Raw genomic sequence first — 18,249 nt, 5'->3', positions numbered from 1 at the left:
GATATTTTTGTTCTACTGTGCTGAATACTCGTAATGACTGCTCGTTTCGTGGCTGTCTGTGTCGGTTGGATGCGGTGAGCTCGTGATGACGTGATTTGTGTAAGCAGATGTTGTGGGGAATGATCGTTACCTTTTTATATATATAAAGGCCGTTTTTTGTCGCTACCCCCACCTACCCTGTCGGTGGTCGGCGACCTTCTCTGGCTAATGATGGATACTGCCTGGCCAATTTGATAATTTTTTTTTTTTTTTTGCCACCGAGAGGGATCTGCTTGGAGATTACAAAATTACTATTCACCATGGCTGTCTGAAAAGCTGCGTGTCTCAAGATTGTTGTGTTAAAAACGTAAAGTTTACGCAAAAAAAAGGTTTACGTAAACGTTAAAGAAAACGTGCACAGCTGAATTTGCTATCCACCTCGCTTACACTCTGACTGTTTATTGCACATAAGACTACACTAATGCAAAGTGCTGCCTGCTAGGAGTCAGTCAAACCTTATGATAAGTTACAACATTCTTATTCTTCAGTAGACTAACGTTAGTATACAAAACTACCAGGTCATTTTGACACATCTAACTAGTTAATAAAAGAACGTGAGAAAATAAGAATAAATAGAAATATTCTTCAGGAGTTTTATCTGACTTATAAATTGATAGATATCAATACAACATAATATTTGCAAAAAAGATACTAAGTAGTGTTGAGGTTAAAAGCTACACAAGTGTTGATTTTTGATCTAGCCAAAGACATTTTCATCTGTTATTCAGAGGAAAATTACAGTTTTTAAGGATGTTGCTGACAGGTTTAAGATTCTGGCACTTGTTGTCCGAGATTTCCAATAGACAATCAATATTGAATCCCTGGAATTTAACTTTGCGTTTCCTATGTCCAGCCTGCAATGCTAGAAAAAAAACAACTAGCAAATCAACTAAACAATCAACGAGCCTTAAATATTTACATGCTTTACATGGCATTAATCAATCAAACTAATTTAAAAACGGTGTTCCTGCCACTAGCTAGCCTCTACCAGGCTTCGGGAGGCGGCTGAAAAGAGTAGAAATTGGCCCAATGGACAGAGATAGCATGCCAGGGGAGTTGGTCTGCTAGATAGATAGTACCCGAGTGCAGTAAACTGTACTCTCTAGCGGGCCAACTCCCCTGGCATGCTATCTCTCTATTTGGCCAATTTCTACTCTTTCCAGCCGCCTCCCGAAGCCTGGTAGAGGCTAATTCCTGTCCAGTATTCCCTAACTAATAAGCTGTTTGGTTGGTGGGGATCTCTAGCGTGTTGGGAAGAAACTGCAGCTGGAAGCCCTCCTCACAGTCTGTGAAGTTTGAAGAAGCGTTGGTGGACTCAGAGCCGGTCGGCCGGAGAGACAGAGACGACACCATCCTCCCCAGCCGCCTCGCCGCAGCCTGGCCCAGCGTCACGGGCTTCTGTGGGGTTTGATGTTGGATGTTTTATTGAAAATCCATTATATTAGACAAATCATTCTAATCTATTCTTATTGGATTCTTTAAAAACATAAATAAACAATGTTCTTGATGAGGTAATTTGTCTGATATTGACATTTACTACATTTTTATTGCAACAAGATTAAGTCGAAGAGTTTCGCTATTATTGTTTTCTTTAAAGCAACAGTCGTGTGTTTTTTTGGTTTTTGGTTTCAATTTACTCGTGCAGTTTATGGCATACTCAGATATAAATGTTTGTAAAGTTTGAAATATAGCACGTCGGCAGAACGTACTGCACCTGCGCGAAATTCATGATGTATTATACATAGCACTTCGGCAGAACATCTCATATAAGGTCTTATTCACGTCCTATTTAAGGTTAACATCCTGTCTTTAGTTTTCAAATGTTAAGTCGGAAAAGATATCGTCTGTAAACAGGCAAAATTCTGATGCAACATTGACCAAACATCCAACGAAAACCGTGAAAAAAAAACATCAGGGTTCCGCGCAGGCGCAGTACGTTCTGCCGACGTGCTAGAAATGATGTGTGTGCTCACATCCGGTGATGTGTCGGTGACGTCGTGCGAGCATGCGTGGTAGAACTCGGCGATGAGGACGAGGAAGCCGAGCGCCATCCCCCCATACACGACCACGAACACCCCCAACATATCCTCCAGACCGATCACCCCGGAACCCAGCCGGGACTGGTCACTGCCGTCACACTCCTGGCTTTTGATCCTGGATAAATCATGGTCATCATCACCGTTATCATCCCTTATCATCTTATCACTTTATCATCATCATCATCATCATCTACCATCATCTCAGCATCTTATCATCATCATCCCAGCATGCTGAGATAACATGAGATAACATGCCGATCGGGTGTGACAAACAGTACTCTCTAGTGGACCAACACCCTCGGCATTTAATCTCTCTACTTGGCCGATTTCTACTTCTCCAACCGCCTCCTGAAGCCTGGTAGAGGCTACGTGTATCTCACCACTTGTGGTCCAGCTCGCATGTGACACCCTCCTCTTCAGCGCGAAGAATGGCGCGGTTAAACTCCACCGCGTACAAACAAACAAACAAACAAACAAACAAACTCACCACTTGTGGTCCAGCTCTCCGGTGACTCCCTCCTCCTCAGCCCGCAGGATGGCGCGGTTAAACTCCACCACGTACAAACAAACAAACAAACAAACTCACCACTTGTGGTCCAGCTCGCCTGTGACTCCCTCCTCCTCCGCGCGGAGGATGGCGCGGTTAAACTCCACGACGTACGGCGAGTCTTTCGGCAGGAAGAAGCCGAAGCCGGTTTGCCAGAACAGACGTCCGACCGTCCTCAGGTCACACGGCTTCCGGCTAACCTGGCACGGGAGGGGGGTATGCGTCTTACATGTGACTGCTTTAGCTAATCTCCAAGCCAATCCTAGGGTGGCAAAAGACAGTATCAAATTGGCCAGCAGTCATTCAGTCGCCAGAGCGGCGTATTGGACCCTTTCTGCCGACAGGAATGGATACTGCCTGGCCAATTTGATAGCCTTTTCCACACAAACACACACACACACACACATACTCTCACACACACACACACACATACTCTCACACACACACAGATGCACACGCACACACACACACACACATACACACACACACATGCACACGCACATACAAACGCACACACACACGCACACACACATACACACACGCACACACACACACACACACACACACACACACACACACACACACGACGCGCGCGCGCGCGCCGCCACACACACACACACACACACACACACACACACACACACACACACACATAACACACGCACGCACAAATAGTCTTACAGCATAATCCAGCTCTGCGCTGTCGGTGAAGAGAGCGTAGTTCTCATCCCGCGCCTTCGCCAGCCCCTCGGCAACGCTCTGCACGAGAACGGACTCCCGGTTCACCCACATGGCGATACCGAGCGAGTGGTACGGCTCTGTGCTGGTCGTCAGGAACTGTTCGCCCGACGCGTAGGTCTCCACAGCTCCGTACGCGATTTCTGACTGGATACAAAGAAAATAACTAGAAAGGTAACGTTTGCAAAGCAAATGCATAATGTTTACCTTCAGTTGGCATATGGAGTACTCTGTTAATTCTTACTCAAAAACATTCATATATATGGTGACAGCAGTCTAAATCCCTCCTTCTATAAAATTGCAACATGATATATCCTAACACCAGTTACCATGGTGACAGACGGACGTCTGGTTCAGGTCATTGACCTGATTTGTTTGGAGAAGAAGAAGAGGAAACAGGGCAAAAACAAAATGTTTTCCTTCGCCAAACATAAAAATCATCATCATCATCGGTCCTCTTCGTCACGAACTTCTGTCATTGCAGACAGAAGTTCGGGTTCTTGTAAACCAGTTTCAGATTCAATGAGTATAATTTTTCATTATGTATTTTACCCACTCGGAAGAACTTTCATACTGAGTTTCTTGAGAGTTGTAGTTTTTCTTAACTGTTACCCCACCTGTGTGAGTAGGTCCTCCGGTGAGGATATGGAGGGCGCGGCGCTGCTGACGGTGAGGAAAGCCGCCAGGTTTGCCGTGTAGGTGGAGACGGCGACCAGCACGCCAATACCCCAGAAAAACGTCACGGTACGGCCTGGGGGAAAGTGAAATAGTGAAAGTGATCTCCAACTCATCTCGAGCTCCCACTCGATGTTTTGTAATTGATAATCGTACTCTGTACTGTTTTTTTACATTGCAAAGTTCCTTGAAAGGTACCCGATGTGATGCGTGAACTTTTGGCGATTTGACGCGTTTGTACTGACCCCTATTGATAAACAAGATGGATACAAACCAGCCCTTAAAGCACTGGTGATGTACATCACACGCTAGATACTAAGTACTGTAACATTGTAATCTGAGCTCCAAAAAGCAATGGTTATGTATTGCGTGTCGCTATGTATGTGTTACTGTTTTACGTTATCATCTTATTGTGAATTTGTCCTTGTTAATTGAATCCAGGAAGAATAGATTAATAGATGTTCATCTAATCTAATGGATTTCTAATAAGATATCAACATCAAACATCAAACTTACCGGAGAGAGATCTGGGTAAGAAATCCGGACTGAACTGTACCAGTAACACCCAGGACTGCCACGCATGCTCCCAGAACCCGCTGTCTCTCCAAATAAACCTCCGCCCGGGGTTGACGTATGCCTTCGTCTCTGGGTCTCTAAAACGATGATAAAGATTATACAAAATGCGTACTTGCACTAGAAAGGTACCATTTTTAAAGCAAATGCATTATGTATACCTTCACTGTAATTATTTTAGGTGGGTCAATTTTACCCAGGCTAGGATTTCAAAGGGGGGGGCGTAATCTAGGGGAGTCCAGAGGCATGCTTTCCCGGGAAATGTAGGATTTTCCAGTCTTCAATAGCGGAATTTTCTACATTTTGAGAGGCAAAACATGGGAGTGGTTTTCAGTGCATGGCCCTTTAGACATTTTATATTTTTTCCCAAGATTTTTGTCAATGTTGTCCATCAAGGTTGACAGATTGCTTGAAGAATATTTCCATCACACGTACGTCAAAATGTTCCTAGACAATATTGACGAAATGGCCCTGGCTAGAGCCCTGGTGTGTCCGCACCTGTTCCTACGTGAATGGTTTCATCAGGTTGGTAAGACACTGAGTAAAGAGACTCTTAAGTTTTTACACAACCAAGTCTTTTATTCAGCCGACGTTTCGGCGACCGTCTGTCACCTTCCTCAGGGAAATTCTGACAGGTTCACTTTTTAACTGTGCTGCAATGCAATGTGAACCAGTCAGAATCGCCCTGAGGAAGGTGACAGACGGTCACCGAAACGTCGGCTGAATAAAAGACTTGGTTGTGTATAAAGAGTCTCTTTACTCCGTACCTTTTCCTGGTGAGGAAGTTGGCGACCCCCCTGGAAGACAGCGACCACCAGTGCCGTCAGCAGGATGGTGGCCCACAGACGGCCCTCAAAGGGCTTCACGAATCCCCAGTTAGACTTGCTGCAGGGAGGAATCAAAGTTCTAAATGTTTCTCATTTTATACTCCGCAAGTCAATGAAAATGCACAAGATGGGGTCGTGTAAACTGTAGCGTGTTCGGCTCGGAACCAAGAGGTCCCGGGTTCCAATCCTACCCATGTCAACGATCTTGGAAAGGGCACTTTATACAAATTTTCTCACTTCACTAAAGGTGGAAATAACTACCTACTAGCTTCGGTTAGGCACGTCCCTCGGATAGGACGTTATATGGAGGTCCCGTGTTTGGGGAGAGCCACACCCCACGCACGTTTAAGAACCAACCACACTTATCGAAACTAGTAGGGGTCCTTCTCGAGCTCGGTGTGAGTGGTTCAAACCTTACAGTCCGGTCTTACGCGCTTGTACCTACATGTACAAAGCTGGTGTGTTACGCTATGGCAGAGTACCGGTTATGTGAAACAAACAAACAAAACAAAAATAAGCTGGAACTTTTCAATTTTGAGTAAACTTCAGTTGTGCTCACCTCGGCTGAGATTTGCGCATGGCGAGCGTGATGCCGTTGGAGTAGAAGGGGAGGGTGAAGTCTCCCACATCCTGCCGCTGGGAGGTTATGGACACGATCGCAGCGGCCATGTCAGCAGTCTGGGGACGGGAGGCAAGAGTCAAGATGTTTTTCATTCATTCATTCATTCATTCATTCATTCATTCATTCATTCATTCATTCATTCATTCATTCATTCATTCATTCATTCATTCATTCATTCAACCAACCAACCATCCATTCATTCATTCATTCATTCATTCATTCATTCATTCATTCATCCATCCATTCATTCATCCATTCCCTCCTTCCTGGCTCACCCCGGCCACCACGTCGCCGACCATGCCTGTCCAGCTGCCGTTCTCTGCCCGGTACCGCCCGTACTCCCCGTCTGCCACCTCGTACAGCTCGTACGTAAAGCCGAGTTCCGTGGACAGCCAGGCCAGCAGCTCCATACAGAGGCCTGCAGATCGAGAACAAGCATCAAACCAATCATGAAACATTAGTTTGAACTGCAATTTTCAACACAAGAAATTGGACTTGCCCAACTTTTCGACGGTACAACTCCAGTCTTTGTCATTGCCAATCCACCGCTTCCGTGATGTCTCATTATGCAGATAACACACGTGAGCATTGGATCGTAGGTTGCAGAAAGTCTGTGGCGCCCCCCCCCCCGTCTCTGTAGAGGGAAGGTTGTAATGCCCTTATGTAGATGGCCTCTTTAACCCCTCGTGCAAACAATCCCCCAATAGAGACGGGGGGGGGCGCCACAGACTTCCCGGTGTGATTGGTTCAAACCTTACAGCCCGGCCTTACGCAGCTTGTATGTACATGTACAAAAACTGGTGTGTTACGCATGAAATGGCGGTTTACCGGTTATGTGAAACAAACAAACAACCTAACAAGTTTGGAGTTAAAAGTTTAGATCCAACACAAAGAGTTCTCTCACCTAGAGCTTTCGACCAGTCACTCTGGTCCTCAGTAGACCGCGACCGCGACGGGGGCCGACATCGTCTACCAGATACACACCAGATACCTTTGAACCAGTGTTGACGTCACACTTCAAAGAAGCCAGGTGACAAGCCTCACTGGGTCAGTCTACTGAGGAAGACCAGAGTGACTGGTCGAAAGCTCTAGGTGAGGGAATTCTTTGTGTTGGACCGAAAGTTTTAACTCTAAACACGTAATTACCAACACAAATGAACTTTCATGATAGAACAAGCAGACAAACCTTGGAATCTGTCGTTCCCGGTCAGAACGTTGCCCTCCCGGTCCTCATCCGACACTTCTACGAACCCTGGCGCGGCGACGGTGACCACCCTCAGGTGCCGGTCCCGCAGGTCGGAGACGAAGGGCTCCACCTCCGCCGCCCCGCCCATGAAGCGTACATCTGCGGCCGGGTGGAGCGTCAGTCCGCCGGCCTGGTCCCACCAACCCACCTGGGGGGAGAGGAGCCAGTGTTAGAACCTCATGATCAATGTCAGTACTCTGGAACCACGGGCCTGGCCGATTCTCGCGGCCCCCCGTAACAGTATCCAGCCGGTCAGGCAGTTTTAGCGGCCCACTATATTAGCTAGGGCGGTCTTTACTGTCTATTCAGCCTGCAAAGGAGTCTGGTGGAGACTACTACAATGACATGTACATGTACTGACATGTATCTTTGGGGCCGCTAAAATTTGTTGAAAGTCCAAAAGGTTTCAAAAATTTGTTTTCACTTAGTTGCATATCACTCAATAATTCGTGCTTATAAACCTGATTTTCTGACAACTCTCTAATGCCACTGACGAAAGGTAGTGGATGCTACCTGAAACGTCTGACCTTTTCCAAAACCATATCCAGTTGCATTGCTTGAGTAACTGTTTTAAAGGATCATGGCTACGTATGCTATAAAAGCGTAAAACTCGCCGATTGCCATCCGTCCTGCCTGAGGTTGACGATGTCGTACTCGGCGTCCGCGCGGGCCCCGGTCGGCGTGAAGCGAACCCGGCCGGTCACTCCGCCGGTGTCAACCTGCAACAATGGGGCATCGGCATCGGACAGTACGACGCAAACACGCGCGAGGCTCTGTATTATTGTATAGCTGCATTTTCAGCAGGTCATTTTCAGTCAACTAAAGAATGGCAACAACGGCCATGACCAGAGTCAGGCATCGGACAGCGCGACGCAAACACGCATGAGTTTTTTTAAAATAGTTTTATAAGTAGTTAATTTTCAGTCAACTAAAGAATGACATCTACAGTTAAACTCACATTCAAAGGTTTGCGCCATTACACGTAATGACTGTATGCTGACGTCACACTTAAAAAAGCCACGTGACAAATGGGTCAGTCTACTGAGGAAGACCAGAGTGACTGGTCAAAAGCTCTACATGTACTAGGTGCGAGAATTTCTTTCTGTTGGATCAAATGTTGTAAGTCTAAACATGTAACTACCAACACAGATGAACTTTCATGATATGATGATCACCTTCGTGAATATTTTCAACAGGTTGGTAAGACACTGAGTAAATCTATCCACACATATGCGTAAGATTGTACGTTTGGGAATGTATCTGTACTATATCAGCGACACCTGTGCTGCAGTGCAATGTGAACCAGTCAGAATTGCCCTGAGGAAGGTGACAGACAGTCACCGAAACGTCGTCTGAATAAAAGACTTGGTTGTGTAGAAAGTCTCTTTACTCAATGACGTTCACCTGTTTGAGATACTGCAGCATGGTCAGGCCGTCTGACCACTGCTGCGACGGGCCTCCCGCGCAGGCGCAGTCCAGAGGCTGCGGCGTTATCGTCCCGTTCTGCAGTTCCGTAGCGTTCCGTAAGGCGGCGGCTAGAGCCAGGACGGCGTCAGCCCACCGGGCGGTGTACGGCTGGAGAGGGGGAGTTAGAGTGCTCATGACACCAAAATATGACCTTATCTGATCGTAGTTGACATAACTAGTACTACCTGGCTAACAGACACATTATGTACGGTTCTCCTGTCAAATTTGAAATTTTAATGCCCTGCCTTGGAAAAGTCAGCACAAGCCAGTCCTGGCAGGCGATTTGCATCTCTGCATTTAATTTTTGCATTTCTGTATTTTTTCCTGAGCTGGTGTCACTTCAAGTGACTATATTGTATGTACACGTCCGATATTTGTATGTATTTTACAGACTTTTTGGTGTCATCCAATGAGACTTGAGAGCGGAAAAACAGCAAATAGTCAGGATGAGGAAATCTGTCGACTGATATTGACATTTACTGCTATATGTAAACTGCTATAATAGTATAATAGATATTGATAGAATGAATGTATGAACTTTAAACATGTAAATGATAGGTGTTCCGTTGTTCTCACCCCGATGGCATCCGTCCCCGCACCCGGGTAGACCACGGGATCCGCCGAGCTCCACTTGAGCAGGAAGGCCTCCCCGTGCGAGCCGTTACCGGCCGGCGGGCGGGGTCCCACCAGGCCCCGCAGGTACTCCGGCACCGTCCCGTTACCTCCGCTCGCGTCGTGCTGAGGGATGCGTCGGTGAAGGTTAGACATCCAGGTAATGGGATACATGCTGGCTTCCGGTCAGCTTCTGAGATCTAGGTATTTCCCTACGCATACAAGCTTGTCACTTGGCAGTACGAAAGCACAAGCAAACGCACATACACAAACACACACACACTAACATACAGACACACAGCAAGCAGACCTGTCCTTGCTGCTGAACACCACACATGCATACACAAGCGCACACACACAAACACACATGAATACATCATATACACAAACATTCACACACGTGCACACACACACACACACACACACACACACACAGACAGACACACACACACACACACACACAGATACATGCACACATACACACACACACAAACGCATAAAAATGTACACACGCACAAACGCACACACAACAATGGACACACACACGAAACAATACCTCCGCATGCAAGTTTCGCGGAACTAATAAGGAAACATGGCTCACGAGCCCGGTGACGCCGTCGCTGACCACCCATGCCCAGCCGGCCCCAGTCATCCCCAGTGAGACGGACTTCTGCAGGATCTGCCGGGCGTACGGAGCCAGGCAGTGCAGAACCACTATCCGGGCTCCTGCACAAACAAACAAACAAACAAATAAACAAACAAATGCATCCAGCCGGGCGTACGGAGCCAGGCAGTGCAGTACGACTATCCGGGCTCCTGCACAAACAAACAAACAAACAAACAAACACACAAATGTATCAAGCCGGGCGTACGGAGCCAGGCCAGGGGGGGAAATGATACTATCCCATCATCCTTTGCAATACACATCCCACAACACGTGTCCCAGATGGCTGACTGTCAGCACCAGGCATATAGTCCTGTCATGTTTCCTTTAAAAGTGCAGCAATGGCAACAATTTGACCAGTAATTTTTGGTTCTTTGAATTATCAAAGGACTCAAGTAGCGTATGAGGCTATCTGACTTTTGTAACTTATGTACAACTTCTTACATTGTGTCATAAACATTTATGCAAACATTTGCTTCAAAGATGGTGCTCAAACTTCACCAAACTAAAGTGCTTTTGTACAAACTCTGTTGATTGGTGATATTATACATCTTGTGCATCAGAAAACCCCAAATGCACCAAAAAGCACCCATGGGAAACAGAAGAAAATATTATATTTGATATTATTTATGTAATAATCATCAACAAATGCAATTTTCTTCCGTTTCCCATGGGTGCTTTTTGGTGCATTTGGGGTTTTCTGATGCACAAGATGTATAATATCACCAATCAACAGAGTTTGTACAAAAGCACTTTAGTTTGGTGAAGTTGCAAAGGATGATGGGATAGTATCATTTCCCCCCCTGGAGCCAGGCAGTGCAGCACGACTATACGGGCTCCTTCACAAAACCGTAAAGCAAAAATCTCACATCATCACGTATTGATCTGAAAGTTGAACTCCTCTGAGAACAAACAAAACACATTTGGACATGCGGCTTTGACCTGTGGAACCATGAAATATCATGAAACGGCTTGTAGGAGTATGACGTACCTATGACTTAGGCCCTGTTCAGATGAAGGCATTAAAAGCGCGATTCGGGTAAATCGCATACCTCACATCTGGTCCACGTGTCACGCGTTCCTTTGGAATCGTGCCCAAACACGATTCGGCTAAACTACAATCATTGCTGTTTGATGAAAAGGCACACACAAGGTCGCGTCGTATCGATGCCTGAAACTACGTACATGTATACCTCCCGAGATGGTTTGGGATCAAGGCACTCTTTGGAGCGTTCAGATGGCACATGAATCTTGCTTCGGTGGAATCTGGATCCAATGTGATTTCAGCGCTTTCGTCTAAACAGGGCCATAGACAGACTAGCATAGACTATACCATTGAATACAGACCTGTGCTTTTGATGACTTGCAGCTGCGTTGTGACGTCGATGTCGGCCGCGTCCTCGGTCGGGTCGAACGACTGCATGGTGTGGACACTCCAGCCCTTCTGTCCCGCTATCAGCTGGAAATCCACCAAGCCGTGCGTGCCTGGAACAAACAGCGATGGCAGACTTCACCCCCTTACACACACAGCGATGGCAGACTTCACCCCCTTACCCACACAGCGATGGCAGACTTCACCCCCGTACCCACACTCCAAACAGCGATGGCAGACTTCACCCCCGTACCCACACAGCGATGGCAGACTTCACCCCCTTACCCACACAGCGATGGCAGACTTCACCCCCTTACCCACACAGCGATGGCAGACTTCACCCCCGTACCCACACAGCGATGGCAGACTTCACCCCCTTACCTGAACACCAACCCTTCTGCCCCGCTATCACCTTGAAATCCACCAGCCCGTGCGTGCCTGGAACAAACAGCGATAGCTGACTTCACCCCCTTACCCACACTCCAGAAACAAACAGCGATGGAATGGCAGACTTCACCCCTTACCCATACTGACTTAAAGGTTTTAACTCACGGAGCTAAACACAAAAGTAAACTTATTTTCGAAATGGAGCGTGTGTGTGTGTGTACGCGCGCGCGCGCGCGCGCGTGTGTGTGTGTGTGTGTGCGTATGTGCGTCTGTTTCTGTCTGTGTGCGTGTGTGTTCGTGTGAATGTGTTTCTCAGTGTGTGTGTGTGTGTTTCACCGTACCGTAGTCGTCGTTTGATGCGAAGATGCTCACGTGATCCCAGCCGAAATGTTCCACCAGGTCAACCAAGGTCACGCCCAGCACGCTGTCCGGCCAGGACATGCGCAGTAGCATGGGGAAGTGCAGGAGGTTATCTAAGGTCGGGTCTGTGGCGTCAGGAGCGAGCTGAGGCAGCGACAGGCCGGAACTCACCGGGCTCGTCGCCTTCACCTGTTTGGGGGTTCAAGTTCAAAACTGACAAATTTCAATACTTTCTCATAAACTGGGGAAGAGTTCTAGACTATCAGCCCAAGTGTCAAAGATTTCTGATCATGCCATTGGTGGAGTACCTTTCCTTCACTAAGGCACCTAACGCCAAATCTAATAAAAGTAAAGGACAGTACATACTGCACTGTCAAAAAAAGGATACAAAATCAAATAGTCAAAACACTGAAAACAAAGAATTTTACTATCATGAAAGTTCATCTGTGTTGGTAGTTGCATGTTTAGAGTTTAAACTTTTGGTCCAACACAAAGAAGTTCCCTCACCAGTCGAGCAGTCGACGTCACACTTCAAAGAAGCCACGTGACAAGCTTCACTGGGTCAGTCTACTGAGGAAGACCAGAGTGACTGGTCGAAAGCTCTAGGTGAGAGAACTTTTTGTGTTGGATGAAACGTTTTAACTTTACACAATTTTGTAACTACAAACACAGGTGAACTTTCATGATGATATCAGAAACCAATTATTCGGCACCGTGTCCAAAATGCACCCTTTTACAATACCACTAGCCCTTGCCAAGAGAAAACAATTTTACTACTGAAATCAAAGAATCCACATATCATAGACGAAGTGGGTAAATTCATCTCCCACTGTCTGAAAAGAAGAAGTCGAACCCAACAAAACTATTACCACATATGTTGTAGAATGTAGTATTAATTTGCACATAGTCTCATATCATTTATCTTCTTTTTTACACACACACACACACACACACAAACACACACGCACGCACGTACGCACAGACACACATATACACACACACACACACACAAACACACACGCACGCACGTACGCACATACACACACACACACACACACACACACACACACACACACACACACACACACAAACACACGCACAGCGGCACACACAGACACACACACCAACAAACATTACCTGCGAAGACAGCCTTGGTCCAATGATGGCCACGATACTTTCCGACGCTTGGATGCAGGCTGGAGACGGAACATAGGTATGAAAATCTGCTGATCTAAAATGTTCTTTGTTTTGTGTGAAATATGCGTATTATAGTAGGTTTAATCACGGTCTGAGCTTACAAGTATTTTGTCAATAAAACAAGAATCATCATGGCACGTGTTTGTAACCATAACTCCCTCACTCGCGAGATCACGTCGTGAAGTGACTGGTCATTAAGACCCTGTTCATACCAGACTTATATTTAGCGGTTTCTGAACCGGTATTTCAAAAACCGGTTTTTATTTAGCCTGGTGTGAACGCAAATTAACCGTTTTTTAGGGGTTTAAATCCGATTTTCAAAAACCACCTCGGGAGGTGGTTTTTGTGGTTTTTTTCCATCGAAAAACCTGGTCTGAACGCTAAGGGTTTATTGAACCTGATGAAGGCGACAGTGGTTGCTGAAAATTTGATCCCTGCGTAATGCATTGTGTGTGGAATAAAGTTCAACGTTTTACTACAAGGATCATCATTTTGTTCTATCAAATTAGAACATTTTTAGACATAAACGTATTTTGAAAATTCCAAATCATCATCGTATGTTACAAGTAACCAGTTTATGTAGTTACTGTAGTAGACTGGTTTTATAGTTCTTAGCAAGATATACATGCCTCCTGGCAGCTGTATTAGAGGACTGAATTGTGAGGCTATTTGCAAAAGTATCAGTCTATAAAATGATTATTGTTGTCATCGTTAAGCATACAATGTTAAAATTCACTTATTCAACATTAAAAATTCTACAAAAAAATTGAAATCGAAGGTAATTTACAAAACAATACTACATGCGTAACAATGACTGTCTGACATCACCTGAAAGTTGCTTAAAGTTCAAGTTAGGGATTCAATTACAAATTAGACTGACGTTTTGTTAAAGTTTGCAGATAAAGCCGTAGGTTGCAGTATCAGAGCAAATCTGAAAAAAGGGTATGACGTGGAAACCTTGTCTGATCATGTCAAAAAACGCCAGCGTCTGTGTGGAGTTGTATATGTCGGTGTAGGTGAGGGTGACGTTGGGAACGAGATCGTTCTCGTTCACATACTCCACAGCCAGCCTGAGCGCCGAGAAGTCCTCCGGAACGTCAGTCAGTGCGCCTGCGCGACCAAAATAGGAACATTTAGATGTCAAAATAGGAACATATAGACGTCGAGTTTTCTTATTTACAGAATTTAAAGAAGCAAAAATTAAAAAAAAAAAGCACACCATAGGCCCCGGTTGAACTTTTGCCGAGTTAGCGCTTGACATTCAACGCTGTTACATCTGTGTTTTTTTTAAAGATCTGTTAAACCCAAAGTATAGAAATCCATACTTGGTGCTTTGTATTATAGTGTTAACTAACCAATAAACCATTCAACCAACCAACTAATAAAACCGATTAACCAATCAACCAATTAGCCAACCACCGTGGATGAAAACATAACCGATCTCTTTCGAGGACCAAAAATCTACAATATTTTCTGGTATTTATAAATTTGTTATGGAATCGAACGAAGCATTTTCTTACCAAACCGAACGGTTGTCCCTGCTGCCATCCCAACAGCAGCTGTCATCAACAGCAACACAGCGACTTCGCTACTTCCTCCCAGCATGCCTCAATTTGCTTCCGTGATGACCAGGACAAGTTTTCAAATATATAGAGACGTGGCTGACATTTCAACGTCATAAAATACATTCTGCCCAAAAGGGACTAATTTTGGACCCATTGCTCTGTTTCAAGACAAGTATTCAAAGTGACTCCCAAGAATATAAACCGAGGATAAAGTGATTTACAATTTTAAACCTATCGGGGGATAGAACCATTGATATGAAGCATAGGCGACCGACATTATTGTAGACTCTTCTTACCTTGGATCTTACCGGAGTCGCCGCGGTGTGACCTGTTGTGTTCGATAGAACGTGGAGAATCTTCGAACGGCGTTCTGCAGTTGCGAGTCATCTCAGGCCACTGGCCATGAGGGCCAGCATTTGGGTAGTGATTTGGGTAGTTTTCGCCGCCGACTACGTTATTGTGGATTTCTGTATATGGACTACGTGAATAGTTTCATCAGGTTGGTAAGTCACCGAGTAAGGAGACTCTTTCTACACAACCAAGTCTTTTCAGCCGACGTTTTGGTGACCGTCTGTCACCTTCCTCAGGGCAATTCTGACTGGTTCACATTGCACTGCAGCATAGGCGTCGCTGCTATAGTATAGATGCATTCCCAAGCACAATATTTACATATCTACACATATGCGTGGTTACAGAACTGTACCTGGGAATGCAGCAGTTTAATGTGAACCAGTCAGAACTGCCCTGAGAAAGGTGACAAGGTTATATTAAGTATTCGCATGCGACTGCCTTTACGCATAAGAATTCGAGCTACTTCCGCGTTTAACTCAATTTTAATTACAGGTTCATGAAAAATACAGCCATATTCTACCATTTTGAATGAAGTCCATTTGAATTTCCAAGCACACCTTTCGGTGGCCACAGAAGACAGAATCAAATTGGCCAGACAGTAGCCATTGGCCAACTGGTGGCTAATGGACACTCCTCTGGCGCCAATGGACACTGCCTTGCCACTGTATGATCTGCTTGGATCTGCTTACAATACATTTGAAGGCCTTTGATGACCATTTGAAAGGCTGTTAGTCTTACATGTAACGTTAACGTTATATGTACATGCTAAAAATGTCCAAAGTGACACGTTTGTGAAGATTAGACATATAGGTAATAAGATGCGCAAAAAAACAACAACAACAAAGTGACCAGAGTGATGTTTTGATTTTTAGCAACTTGTTGCTGTGACATAACCATTATTCCTACAGAATGGATATACTTAAATCAATGCACAGATGACATAACATCAAGTTAATGTGACGTTAACACTCTAGCACCATAAATAATGTACAATTTAACTAGACAATATTTTGGAAGAAAAGTTTTAATGTGCCTATTAAGCAGACAGCGAATTACGTGGACCACTCTACCTAATTGAAAATAGATGTAACACAATGAAATAAAGACTAAGCTTTAAAGTTTAACTTCCAACACTAACTACAAAGAATTGGGACTTACCCCAAATTTTCCCTCAAAAGTTAGTGTTAGAAGTTAAACCTTAGTCTTACTTTCATAATGACTTGTACCAACACAGATGAACTTTTATGCTAAGATGTAACACAAGTTGTTACATTCCTTTTTTAAGGGGAGGGGGAACACGTTATTCCAATAGGACAATGGTCCATGCTTGAATTCATGAACAGATGACATAAAATTGACTTCATGTGACCTCATATTAAACAAGCACCATAAATAAATGTACAAATATTATATCATTAGTACTCTTACTGTACTTTGGAAGAAACATTTTAACCGTGCCTACGAAGCAGGCAACAATTCATGTTACTCTGACCTATCTACAATCAATGCTCAAGTCCATTATAATTACATATTTGGAATGTGCTTAACTCAAGCATTATCCTGTGTCTCAACTTTGACCCTCTTGGGGTCAAAGGTCTCCTGTTCACCTCTGCCCTTGGACCTTCCAACCCTGGCCCCGTTTTGTTTCTTCCTACTGGTAGACTTGTCTCCTGCCCAGTTCTGAACAACTGAAGAGTCTGACTCGAGTAAAGGTGACCCACCGTCTCTGAGCGGATCGATACTCGGACTTGTCTGAATTTCAAGGTTATGCCGGTGACCTTGAGTCCTGCCGCCCTGCCATTGGTCATCAGGCGCTACCTTTGCCCCGGGATGACCCAACCCCGAGAAGTGGTCGTCGGGAAACAGGCCCCGGTTGACCTCCGCCCAAAAGTCCTTGATGATCTGGTTCTCGTTCTGAGACAAGACGCTCTGTTCGAGCGGCGCGGCCTGGTTGTCGGAACTCTGTGGCGCCCCCCTCCCCCCTTCTCCCATCATCTCCATGACGTAACTCTGCAGCTGCTCAGGCAGCCTGGCCACGCCCGGGTGTTTGGCGTCCCATCGGTGCTGCACAGCCGCTTTCCTCTTCCTGGCCCCTCCCACCACCTGGCTCTCTCCACTTCCAGGCGTCGGGGTCCTCGCAATTTGCTCCGCGGAGCCCTCATTACCTCCCAGCCTGTCCTCCGCGGAGTTTTCTCCTCCACCTGGTGGGACCCAAACATTCTCCTCCCTGCTTCCGTGTTCTGACAGCTCTGCCTGCCCATTAGGTGGACTTGTGGGGCTCTCCTGTTTCACCGCGATAATCCGGCCATCTTGGCCGCGTATGTATGTACAAGGTTTGCTGCTGTCTTCAGGTGAATGGTTCGGAGAAGAAAACACGATGTCCTGCTCCTTCGTGTCCCCTGACGACCCCTGACCTTCGACCTGGTCCTCGGGGTCGTCGGAGGTCAGGAGGTCGCGGATGCCGGCGAAGGTCGTGCAGTCGGGTGGAGCGTCAAGGTCGGGCTCGCTGCCGCTCATGGAGCGTGCGGGATGTGCCGTGTTCTGTACGCTTATGATTCCCTTACACACACTACTGTGGGCCTTCAGGTTTCGCTTGTACCTGAAGAGAAAGACATTCATGTTTGGTTAAATCCTATTGCCAGCAAAGAACAACATGAAACAGATTGATGACCCTTACACACACTGCTGCGGGCTTTTAGCTTACGCTTGTACCTGGAGAAATGATGAGAAATATTGCTGACACCGCAAGACCTGTCTGTTCAGAAGTTTTACTGACTTCTAAATTGTCAAAATTATCACCTTTCAGAAGCAATTTGCCTTTCTTACACAACACGTGCTGTATCTATCCTCCGTATGCTTCGAAAATATTTCCGGAATTTGCCTTAGGCCATGTTGATTTGATTATATGGATGACATCCTCCGGGAGCCCCAAAACTGATGCGCGCGAGCGAATAAAAAAAAAGTTTTG

The 18,249-nt window shown here is 45.8% G+C and overlaps 1 protein-coding gene and 1 pseudogene across 1 annotated transcript in view; both read right to left on the bottom strand.

Moving 5' to 3' along the window:
* Positions 1–1,246: 1,246 nt before the first annotated feature.
* On the bottom strand, positions 1,247–14,970 carry LOC109481635 (annotated as a pseudogene).
* Positions 14,971–16,813: 1,843 nt separating this feature from the next.
* The window catches only part of LOC109481634 (zinc finger and BTB domain-containing protein 47-like), a 4,956-nt gene continuing 3,520 nt past the window's right edge, over positions 16,814–18,249 (bottom strand). The window contains 1 exon segment of the mRNA XM_019784214.1: positions 16,814–17,880. Coding sequence (XP_019639773.1) covers positions 16,830–17,880 — 1,051 coding nt within the window. The 3' untranslated portion in view covers positions 16,814–16,829.

This window comes from Branchiostoma belcheri, unplaced genomic scaffold, assembly GCF_001625305.1.
Source record: "Branchiostoma belcheri isolate BF01 breed outbred unplaced genomic scaffold, Haploidv18h27 scaffold57, whole genome shotgun sequence".
Lineage (NCBI taxonomy): Eukaryota > Metazoa > Chordata > Leptocardii > Amphioxiformes > Branchiostomatidae > Branchiostoma > Branchiostoma belcheri.
The sequence above is the reverse complement of the archived record's forward strand: the minus strand, read 5'-3'. Positions and strand labels throughout refer to the sequence as shown.